The 12,026-nt window shown below is 39.3% G+C and overlaps 1 protein-coding gene across 3 annotated transcripts in view; it reads left to right on the forward strand.

Moving 5' to 3' along the window:
• Ep300 (EP300 lysine acetyltransferase) overlaps positions 1-12,026 on the forward strand; it is a 61,581-nt gene that overhangs the window by 12,977 nt on the left and 36,578 nt on the right. For all 3 annotated transcript variants that reach the window (XM_076911675.1, XM_034516595.2, XM_034516596.2), the window contains 4 exons: positions 1,544-2,181; positions 7,634-7,810; positions 10,022-10,283; positions 11,105-11,218. In XM_076911675.1, coding sequence (XP_076767790.1) covers positions 1,732-2,181; positions 7,634-7,810; positions 10,022-10,283; positions 11,105-11,218 — 1,003 coding nt within the window. In that variant the 5' untranslated portion in view covers positions 1,544-1,731. The remainder of the gene's footprint in view (positions 1-1,543; positions 2,182-7,633; positions 7,811-10,021; positions 10,284-11,104; positions 11,219-12,026) is intronic.

Consider the following 12,026-nt stretch of genomic DNA (forward strand, 5'->3'; position numbering starts at 1 on the left):
GTCAATGTCTAGAAACTTTGGTTTTTGGCATTGTCTCATAGGCTAGAATGACCTTGAACTCCTTATCTGGCCTCTACTTCTCAGATGCTGGAATTATAGGCTCATGCTGTAACTATGGGCTAAAATAATACTGGCCACACATGCGTGTGCGTGTGTGTGTGTGTGTGTGTGTGTGTGTAAGGAAGTTTTGTAGTCAAATGCAGAGAAAAGTATCTGAATATGTTAAGAACCATTAAGATATTCTCCCCTTGCCACACAGTAAAGCATTTGCTGGTGTAGAATGCTAAAAAGTACCAATATTGAGGAGCCCAAGTCTATAATATGTACTATAATTCTTGGCTGAGGTAGAGAGTGGCTGACAGCCCATCACCTGTGGCTCATACTATTCTGATTCTATTCTATTGCATCCAGACTTGTGTGGGTTCTATATGTATTACAGTACTTACTTAGTTTTCATTTTAACTTTCTTTCTAAGGAACACTGGAATTGCCTTTTTTAATTTCAAAAGTTAGAGGTTTTTGTTTTGAGACAAGATTTCACTGGCTAAGTAAGCCCATTCTTTCCTCCTGAGTGCGAGGGCTATGGGCAGGAGCCATCACACTGAATTTAGATTAGCATTTTGAAAAAATTATTAAAGGTCTGGAAAGAAGGCTCAGTGGTTATAAGCATCTCCTGCCTTTCTGCATCTTAAGTTCAGTTTTTAGCACCCAAGTCAGGCAGCTCACAAGTGCTTCTAATTCCATCTGCAGAGAAGATGCTCTTTTCTGATCTCTTGACGGCATACACATCAACACTAAGAAGTAATAATTAGAAAACAAAGTTTTTACATTAATTTGTTACATGTCTTTGTGGTTGTCCTTGTGGGTGTGAATGAAAGTCAAAGGACAGCTTATAGGAATCATTTCTCTTCTTTATTCATGAGGGTTCTGGGGCATGAATTCAGGTTGTCAGGCTTAGCTGCAAGTGCCATTCTCTAGTGAGTCTCTCCAATCTCTCTGATCCAGCATATCTTCTAATAATTGTTGGTACTAAGTTTTCAGCTACTCATTTAGTAAGTATTGTGCCAACATGCAGTCCTTTTGACTTGGTGTTATGCCTCAGTTCTTAGGTTTTGGGTTGGGTTTTTGTTTTTTTTTTTTGTTGTTGTTGTTGTTATTGTTGGTTTTGGTTTTGGTTTGTTTTTCAAGACAGGGTTTCTCTATGTAACAAACCCTAGCTGTCCTGGATTTTTTGTAGACCAGGCTGGCCTCAAACTCACCAAAATCTGCCTGCCTCTGCTTTCTGAGTTCTGGGATTAAAGGCACACGCCATCATATCTGGCCAGTTTTTAAGTTTTATAGCTTATTTGGCTAACCAAAATTAACCTTTTAAAAAGAATACAATACTGTTTTAGTAAATGAAAAGCTTCAATAAAAAACACTTATTTTGTCTTTGGAGAGTTGTAGATGTAATTAACTTATGCTTACCAAGAATTAAATTGTCTTAAGATGTTCTGATTTTGGTTGTGTCATGTTTAACCTTTATCTTTTCTATTTGATTTTAGATTTTGGTTCACTGTTTGACCTGGAACATGACTTACCAGATGAATTAATCAACTCTTCGGAATTGGGACTAACAAATGGTGGCGATATTAGTCAGCTTCAGACAAGTCTTGGCATAGTACCAGATGCAGCCTCTAAACATAAACAGCTGTCAGAATTGCTAAGGTCTGGTAGTTCCCCTAACCTCAATATGGGAGTTGGTGGCCCAGGCCAAGTTATGGCCAGCCAGTCCCAACAGAACAGCCCTGGATTAAGTTTGATAAATAGCATGGTCAAAAGCCCAATGGCACCGACAGGCTTGACTTCTCCCAACATGGGGATGGGTAGTAGTGGACCAAATCAGGGTCCTGCTCAGTCCACAGCAGGTATGATGAACAGTCCAGTAAATCAACCTGCCATGGGAATGAACACAGGGATGAATGCTGGCATGAATCCTGGAGTGTTGGCTGCAGGCAATGGACAAGGGATAATGCCCAATCAAGTCATGAATGGTTCAATTGGAGCAGGCCGGGGACGGCCAAACATGCAATACCCAAACGCAGGCATGGGCAGTGCTGGCAATTTATTGACTGAGCCACTACAGCAGGGCTCTCCTCAGCTGGGAGGACAACCAGGATTGAGAGGCCCCCAGCCACTTAAGGTGAGTACTGTTTGTGTTTGTGTATATAGTACCCTTTTGACCATTTTAGCGGTTATTTATTTATATACCAAGGATCTAATATGTTGGTTCAAGTCATAAGCTCTTTTATTACATTTATAGAAAATATTTTTATACTTGACTGGTATCCTGTACCATTATGATTCTTCCAAAATGGTGGCCTATGAATTCCTAGTCTTTCTGGCCTCTTAACTATTGGAATATTTTTATCTCCTTTTAGATTCCACGTTATCCTTGCAGCTTCCTTATAAAAGTACAATTTTAAGATAGTAGGTATTAACAATGTTTAGGTAGAGAATTCATTTGTTCTACTTCTTCAGTGCCTCTGTATATTTGTATGCTTGTGTGTGTTTATTACAAGACTAGATTTGGACTGTTTTTTTGTTTTTTTTTTTGTTGTTGTTGTTAGTTTGTTTTTGGTTTTTCTTTTTGGTTTTTCGAGACAGGGTTTCTCTGTGTAGTCCCGGCTGTCCTGGAACTCACTCTGTAGACCAGGTTGGCCTCGAACTCAGAAATCCGCCTGCCTCTGCCTTCTGTGCTGGGATTAAGCATATGTGTCACCACTGGATCTTGGGCTATTCTTACAGAACACTAGAGTTCAGTTCCTAGCACTCACAACAAGTGTCTCACAATTGTCTGTAACTCCAGTTCCAGAGGATCCAGCTCTCTCTGGCCTCTGCAGTTACATGGATATGTATACATTGTGCATAAAAACTAATCAAGCACATACACATATCCACAAATAGAAATATATTTTTAAAAAAAGCCGGGCGTGGTGTGGTGGTGAAATGGCTCAGAGGTTAAGAGCACTGACTGCTCTTTCAGGGGTCCTGAGTTCAATTCCCAGCAACCACATGGTGGCTTACAATCATCTGTAATAGGATCTGATGCCCTCACTGGTGTGTCTGAAGACAGTCACAGTGTAGGCATATTTAAAAAAAAAAAAAGGCCAAGGTGTTGATAGATATTTTGGCTAACCTAGAATTCACTATGTAGACCAAGCTGACCTGAGTCTTAGTGGTTTTCCTGCCTCTGCCTCCTCTGATCCACTGATCAGCTCCCCTTCCAAATCTTAATTTTTTTCTTCATTCAAGGGGTATGGGAGAGGTGAGAGAGGGTAGTTCTGTCTTTCACTTTAAACATTATTTATAGTTGATTGAGAATTAAAAAACAAAAGAAACTTAAGAAACTTAATAACCAAATAGTTATTGGACCTTGTTTGAGTTTTTGTTGTTGCTTTGAGACAACGTTTTGCTTGTATCCTTGATTGGATTGGTCTCTAACCCAGAGAGCTGCCACTCTCTGTAATGTTGGGATTAATAGCATGGGCCTTTGCACTCAGCTTTTTGTGTCTTAATTGTTGTTCTTTGTGACCTGCTGAGTTTAGTTAGGATCATGAGGTGTCACTTACTGGAGCATGAGCAACTGTCCTGTGCCCTCAAGAAAATGAATTCTCCTTCCCCAGCAACATTAACTGCCAGTAATAAATAAACTTTTCCCCTGTCTATGATGAGAGGTTAATGGGCTCCATCTTGTACAGGCACCCCTTTTCCTTGTGGTCCTTCTCACTTCTTTTAAAAAAATATATAATGTGAGTGTGCATTGCATGTTACAGCAGGTGTATGAAGATCCCAACAACTCTGGAATTTGTTCTCTCCTTTTCACCTTAACGTGCATTCTAGTTGAACCCTGTTATCAAACATGTGTGCACACAAGCTCCTGTACCCACTGAACCATCTTACTGACTCTGTTGCAGGTCTTATTCAGGGAACGACACTTGTGCATTCATTTACTGTAGCAGTCATATTGTGTCTGGCATTTTACAGAGGAGTCGTCCTTCATGTTTCTTGAGTCTAGGGGTGATAAAGTATCCCATCTGTTCCTTAACACTCAACAGTCACTTTTTCTCCGTACCTTGACCAGTTGTAATTAATGCAACTCTGTGTTAATCACTCTCCTGTGCAAAACAAAGCTTCTCTGACCAAGGACCAAGGCTTACAGCAGCATTGGTATGTAGGTATAAACAAAAATATTAAGAAGGTACTTTGGCACCCTATTAATTTGGTTAGCAAATAGCTATGGGCTACTACATGAATTTCCTCCCATGGAGTAGACCTGAAATCCAATCAAGAAACTTGGTTTACCCTCATAATAGTAAGGATGCTATTGCAACATTGGGGACATCTTACTTGGAAGCTTTGTTGTAGCTTGCAAGGTGCATGGCTTGGTAAGACCATCAGTGGCTTTACTCCCTAGCAGCCTGCTGCATTTTACCTTCTAGCAAATTAAAGCTAGTCAGCAGGGATGAGTCTTCCAGCTCCATTCCATCTCCATTCTCCATGTTCTGTAACCAAAGTGTGTGTTTTTCAGAAGTAGTGTTCTACTATCTAGATCAGGTAGACAGTTGAAACAACAGCAATAGTCGATATTGGTGGCTTCTGGAGCATCTCCGATTGGCACTGAGAGTTTCGTGAAGTAACCCTATGGCTTTGGGAGCAGACTTATGCAGAATACTTACTTTTAATTTTTTTTCCTGCCAGAGTGGTGGTACATTTTTAATCCCAGTACTTGAGAGGCAGAGAGAGGCAGGTGGATTTCAGTCAATTCCAAGCCAGCCAGGGCTCTACAATGAGAACCTGATTCCAAAAACAACAACAAACCCAAAAAAACAAAAACAAAACACTTTTTTTTTCTTGTTCACACGTAACAGCTGTATTTTTATTTAATGTTTTTGTGTATAAGGGTGGGCAGCAAGTTTAGTATTAATAGGTATTTAATGTGTGCTAAAAATAAGGCTCATTTTAGAATAGGAAGAATGACACCTTGAAGACTTTTGTAGGGTAGAGGATGTTTTTTCCTTGTCCTTGCCTGGTTGTTGTGTGACACAACTTTCCCTGGGGAGACACAACACACAATGGCTACTTACCCAAATAGGGAATCACAGACTAAAGTATAAATATCACCAAAATCCAATTTGGTGAATCAGTGAGCTTTATTAGGGTATTTTACCAGAGTATGAGTTAAGGGGTTATAAGAGAAGAAATGACTCAAAGACAACTGCATTACTAAAGCCCATCCAGCCTGGGTAATAATTCACAAAGCTGTGAACCTAGACAAGCCTGCAGGCAGCTCAACAGCTTGAAGAAAATCATTTCCACGTGCCTCAATTGGTCTAAGCCTCTTCGAGACAGCTTGGTTACTTTCTACTGCTGGTGTGTCCTCAGAGTCCTCTTTTGAAGCTTTTCTCTCAGCTGCAGCTCAGCTTCTGTCTGCAGGGGAACCCAGCCTTTTGCTTACTCTGGCAAGGAGGGAATCTAGTGAATCTGATCAGTTTCAGGAAGTTCCTGAAGCTATTTTTAATTGATTGCTTACTTCCTATTTAAGGAGCTCCCAGCAGGGTGGAATGTTTCAATCTGGGATTATAACACTGGTACTTTCTTTGCCTTTTCAGGTTAGGTCAGTGTATTATGGTGGGTAATCGGACATCAGGAACTATCATCTATAAAAGGAAGTAAAATCAAATAACTGTGTAGCAGATACAAATGTAGTCTTGTCTTAATTCTCTTTGGGGGAGAAAAAAAAGGCTTCATGAGACAAAGTATAATAATGGGAAGGTGGCAATTCTGAGATAGAACACCAATTTGTATTGAGATATATGTAAATGCAGACATTATACTTATTTATAGACACTGAGGCAGCTTACAAGTGTCTGCATTTTATTTTCTTCTGTGAACTTTTAGAAACATTTGTTATTTTATTGTGCCATTCAGAGTTCTTTCATACTATGTGTCAATGAATTTCCATTTTTAATTATGGACACAATTATAAATTATAAATATACTGTAATTCAGTATAGTCATGGATATTATAATTATTTTAGAATAAATATTACTACTTTAAAATCCAAATAAGCAAAGGATTGAAGAGGACCCAGGCACTATTCCCAGAATCTATGTTGCAGCCAACCCTAACACCAGTTGCAGGGATCTGATGCCCTCTACTGTCCTTGAAAAGCACTGCATGTAAGTGGTACACAGACATACATCCAGGCAGAACACTCACTTACAAAATAAGCACAGTTGTGGTGATACATGTTCATGATCTAGCCTTGGGAGGCTAAGCAGGGGGGTTGCCCTTCCAAGGCATCCTTGGTTACATAGTGAGATTATGTCTTAAAAGAGTGTAAGTGGTACTACTTAAGAAAACCACTTGCATTATTGTGATCTTAATGTTTCCTTTACAAGTTAATAATAGTCCCATAAGAGTGAGAATGTGACAGCCATGGTACTGGTAATTCTGCTTCTCTTTCCTAAGTGCTAGGATTATAGACTTCACAGAACCAATCCTGGTATGAAAATGCAGTTGGAGTGGGGTTAAGAAAGATTATTTGGTTAAATACTTGCCACAAAAGTACAGTGACTTATTAGTTCCCAGCACCCAAGTAAAAAGCTGCCTCTGGTGCTATTTAATCTCAACAATGGAGAGGCAAAGGCCAGACTCCTTGGCCTAGTCGGCAAGATCCAAGTTTAGTGAGAGACTTGCTTGTGAGATGTCTTGGTAGGTAAAGACACTTGCCAGGCATGGTGTCTTGACTCAGATAGTTTTCTAGATTCTTTACAGGCACTATGGTAAGTGCTTGCAAGTGCATGTGGCTGGTGGTCACACATGAGTACACAAACAAATTCAATGTAAAAAACTACTTAACATTCTTCATTGTATAGTAGGATGGCTCCAGATAAACTGAGCTCAAAGAAGATAATGTTTCTAAAAAAAAGTTTTATGTAGCCCTGGCTTTATAGCTGAGGCTGACCTTGAAATTTTGGATCCTTTAGCCTCTACCTGTTGCTCAGCTTTTTTAAACCTTAATTTGTGAAATACACTTTGATAAGCATACACTTTTATTCAGTGTGTTTTTGGGTTGTATTTATTTATTTTGATTGTATAGGCATTCTTTTTTTATTTTAGAACTATTTATTTTATATATATGAGTACACTGTAGCTGTCCTCAGAACACCAGAAAAGGGCATTGGATTCCATTGCAGATGGTTGTAAACCATCAAGCGGTTGCTGGGAATTGAACTCATGACCTCTGGAAGAGCAGTTAGTGCTCTTAACTGCTGAGCCATCTCTCCAGCCTGTATGCACATTCTTAAGAGCATATATACCACCCAGGTGTATCGGTTATAGAGGACAGCCTTGTGGAGTCAGTCTTCTCCTTTCACTTTTACAAGTATAGGGGATCTAATTCAGATTGATAGAATTTTGCAGTAAGCACCTTTACCTGCTAAGCTATGTTCCTGAGTCTTGCAGTATGTTTTTTAGAATAATCAAAGGATTTTATTTAAGATGGTTTTCTAATATAGAACATGAAGTATGGTCATGGTGATGTCTTAGTAATATAGAGAATGACACTTTGTTTTCTAATTTTATGTAGATGGGAATGATGAGCAATCCCAGTCCTTATGGTTCACCATACACTCAGAATTCTGGACAGCAGATTGGAGCAACTGGCCTTGGTCTCCAAATTCACACAAAGACTGTTTTACCAAATAACTTATCTCCATTTTCAATGGACAAAAAGGCAGTTCCTGGTGGGGGAATGCCCAACATGGTGAGTACTTAGCACTGTTTCATTAAGACTTTTTCTTGTCTTTTGTTTTGTGTTCTCTCTCTCTCTCTCTCTCTCTCTCTCTCTCTCTCTCTCTCTTCCCTTCTTTCAGTTTAGTTTTTGGAGATGTAGTTTCTCTGTGTAGCCCTGGCTGTACTGGAACTTGCTCTGTAGACCAGGCTGTCCTTGAACTCAGAGGTCTGCCTGCCTCTGCCTCCATCTCTGCCTGGCTTTTTTCTCATTTTAACATTTATGTACCCGCAGAGTAGGTGTGATGTGACTCTTGAACCTCACTTAGGTCATCAATTACTTACCTATTGAGCCATTTTGTGAGCATATTAGGTTTGCATTTAGTACACTGGCATTTAGTATATATTTATTATATATACACTCGCGCCTTAGGATACATGATGTATATCATCCTTGTGCCTTGGAATGGAATTTCCACATGGAATTTTTTATTTGCTGTGCCTATTGATCAGTTGGAAGAATAATTCAGAATAAGACTAAATGTGTGTTACTATGAGAATCCTTCAGCAGGCTCTCTGGTAAGCATTGTTACTGAAGGACAGGAAAATAGAACCTTTCTGCTCTTGGAGACAGACTCTTATGGAAAGGCTTCTCTCAACGACTCTGAATACTAATTTTATTTCTGTAATTTTTCAATTAACAAAATGATTTTTTTTTGTTTGTTTTTTTGTTTTTCTCTGTTGGAATGGAACCAAGTGCATGAGTGGCTACCCTTAAGCTTCATTCAGTAGCATCTATAATGGACAATTTTCATATGTTTAAAATTTCTAGTAAGGTGGCTCTCAGTAAGCTTAGGTCAGCCATATCTATGTAGGAAGTTCCAAGCCGTCCTGAGCTGATATCAGACCTTATAAAAGACCAAAGGAAGGGGACATGTTAGGCATGGTAGAACACACTTTTTTTTTTTTATGTTTATGTTTGTTTGTTTATTTATTCTTTTTTTATATATAATTTTTTATTAGATATTTTATTTACACTTCAGATGCCATCCCCTTTCCCCATTCCCCCCCCTTAGAAAACCCCTATCCCATGCCCCCTTTTTCTTTTTGCACATACACATTTTTTTTAAATGTTAATCATAGGCTTTATAAGTTTGGTATTGCTCAATCAGAGGTGTAACCCACTACCCAACCTAGATATATCAACTATCTTTGACTGGTGGAGATACATGAACATCTGCCTCCCTGTCTCCCCCCTCTTTCTCTCTTTCATCACCTAGCTTCTCCTCTCCTTCTTCTCCTCCTCTTCTTACTCCTTCTCTTCCTCTAGGTAGAACACACTTTTAATCTGTGGAGACGGAGACCCACACCTGTGGAGGTGAATCTGATTTGGGTTCAAACAGTTTCTACTTAGGAATTAAATGGTTTGTTTTTACTTTTTAAAATTTGTTCTAGAGCAATTTTATCTTACAAGTTTATATTATTTTGTGTTGTCTTCATTGTCTGTATTTCAAAAAATATGCAAAGATTCCTAAGGAGTAATTTCTACAGGGAAAAGTTATTTTTTTTTTTTTAGAGGTATAAAAACTAATTTTTGCTGGACATGGTAGCACATGTCTTCAGTTCCAACACTTGTTTTTTTTTGTTTACTTTTTTTGTTTTAAGATTTTTTTCTTTTGTGTGCGTGTGTGCACGCATGTATATTAGTCCCCAAGTAGGCTAGAAGAGTGAGTATCTTGGGTTTCTAGAGCTGGAGTTACAGGAGTCCGTGAGCTCTGGATATGTATGCTGTGAACTGAATGCAGGTCTCTGGAAGAATTAGCAGTGCATTGAAGCACTGTGACTTCACTCCAGCCCCCTGTATGTTTTTGAGGCAGGATCTGGGACAGGCTGGCTTCAGACTTGCTCTGTAGAAACAAGACTAGCCTTGAGTCTGGATCTTACAGTTCCCTGTGAGCCTCTGATACTGAGAATGTGGAGTTTACCTATTCTTCCTTTTGGTTTAGTTCTCTTAGTCATAACTTTGACTATTATTGAAAGGTGTTATAATTTATTTTCTTATTGCATGAATCTTTCTAATAATAAGAGCTATTTATCATGTATATATTGAATTCTTCCCATCCAAATGAAAGAATGAAGTTTAGCCATATAGTAGATCATCACCACCAAGGGTTTAATTTGAAAATACTTAGTCTCTGTTAAAAGATGGCACACTGTTAAAATATATCTTTGCTACATTTGTTAGGGCCAGCAGCCTACCCCATCGGTCCAGCAGCCAGGCCTGGTGACACAAGTTGCCCCAGGGATGGGTTCTGGAGCACATACAGCTGATCCAGAGAAGCGCAAGCTCATCCAGCAGCAGCTTGTTCTCCTTTTACATGCTCACAAGTGCCAGCGCCGGGAGCAAGCTAATGGGGAAGTGAGGCAGTGCAATCTTCCTCACTGTCGCACCATGAAAAATGTTCTAAATCATATGACACATTGTCAGTCAGGCAAATCCTGTCAAGGTGAGTAGCTTTTAGGATATTTTATTTAGTACTTTGATTATGTTGATGACATTTTAGACACAGACATGTTCTGACAGTATATTTTGCTCTCCCCTTTTATAAGTAAAGCAACTTGGTACACCAGGTGCATTCCTGACCAATAAACTACACTTCTTAGTGTATGTTTTCTTTGTGTTGTTCCTAAAAATTGAACCCTGAGCCTTGTATGTGGCAGAGGAGCACTCTATTGCTGAGCTACATTTCTACCCTTAAATTTGCCAGAGGCTACTGCTGAGGCTACTGTGGCTATCAGCTAGTTTGTTCTGGGAGTTCAGTATCACCAGCTCCGAAGCATTGGGGTTAACATGACATAGTTCAGGTCCTAGGGTCTGAACTCTGGTCCTCATGCTTGTATTGCAAACCCTTAACTGACTGAGCTGTCTTTACAACTTACACATTACTCATTTGCCTCTCACGATGCTTTGAAAGGCTACCATATGGATGAAGTACAATCTATGTACTTTGTTAATTGTATTGATTGTATTTTCTTTGGGAAATCATGAAGATAGCTGCTATATGACAACAAAAAATATTCTTATTAAGTAGTGCATGCTAAAAGAGGAAGTTGTGGTATTTGTTGATTTGTTCCAGTATAGCCATATCAGCAATTACTCAACACAATACAGTTTTGCCCAATTGAATACTTTTGTGTCTGGTGTCACTGTTGTATAGGCATGTATTCTGCACTATAGCTTAGGTTGTCTTTACACTTTGAGCACTTACTAAGTTGGATGTTATTCCTGTAAAAAAAAAAAAAATTACAATATTTTGTTTTGTTTTAGTGGCACATTGTGCATCTTCTCGGCAAATCATCTCACACTGGAAAAATTGTACAAGACATGATTGTCCTGTGTGTCTTCCTCTCAAAAATGCTGGGGATAAGCGAAATCAGCAGTGTAAGTGATTAAATTTTCCTTTCAATCAAGTATTTTGAGCAGCACACTAGTGCCCTTTGACAGAGTGTAGACTATTGCTTGACTTTTGAGACTCTGGTCCTGCCATGCCATTCTGAAAGAAAGGTTTTCTATTTCTCTTTTAATTAGTAAAACCAAAAAAAAAAAAAAAAAAAAAAAGTGCAGGGCAGTGGTGGTGCAAACCTTTAGCCCCAGTGCTTGGGAGGCAGAGGCAGGCGGATTTCTGAGTTCGATTCCAGCCTGGTCTACAGAGTGAGTTCCAGGACAGCCAGGGCTACGCAGAGAAACCCTGTCTTGGAAAACCAAAACAAAACAAATAAGTATTCTTTATTCTTGTGATGGAGAGAGGGCTCAGCGGTTAGGAGCACTGACTGCCCTTCCAGAGGTCCTGAATTCAATTCTCAGCAACTACATGGTGACTCATAAACATCTTTAATGGGATCAGATGCCCTCTTGTGATGTGTATGAAGACAGGAATAGTGTACTCACACATGTAAAATAAGTAAATATTTTTTAAAAAAGTGCAGCTGCCATATTTTTCTTAGAAAACATTTTTTTGTTTTGTTTTGTTTTTCGAGACAGGGTTTCTCTGTGTAGCCCTGGCTGTCCTGGAACTCTGTAGACCAGGCTGGCCTCGAACTCAGAAATCCACCTGCCTCTGCCTCCCAAGTGCTGGGATTAAAGGCGTGCGCCACCACCGCCAGGCTAGAGACTATTTTAAAAAACTAATTGGAGACATCTATACTACTCAGACACTTTATTAAATGAGACTTTAAATTTTTTTATTCAA

This window comes from Arvicanthis niloticus, chromosome 13 (genome assembly GCF_011762505.2).
Source record: "Arvicanthis niloticus isolate mArvNil1 chromosome 13, mArvNil1.pat.X, whole genome shotgun sequence".
Classification (NCBI taxonomy): Eukaryota; Metazoa; Chordata; class Mammalia; order Rodentia; family Muridae; genus Arvicanthis; species Arvicanthis niloticus.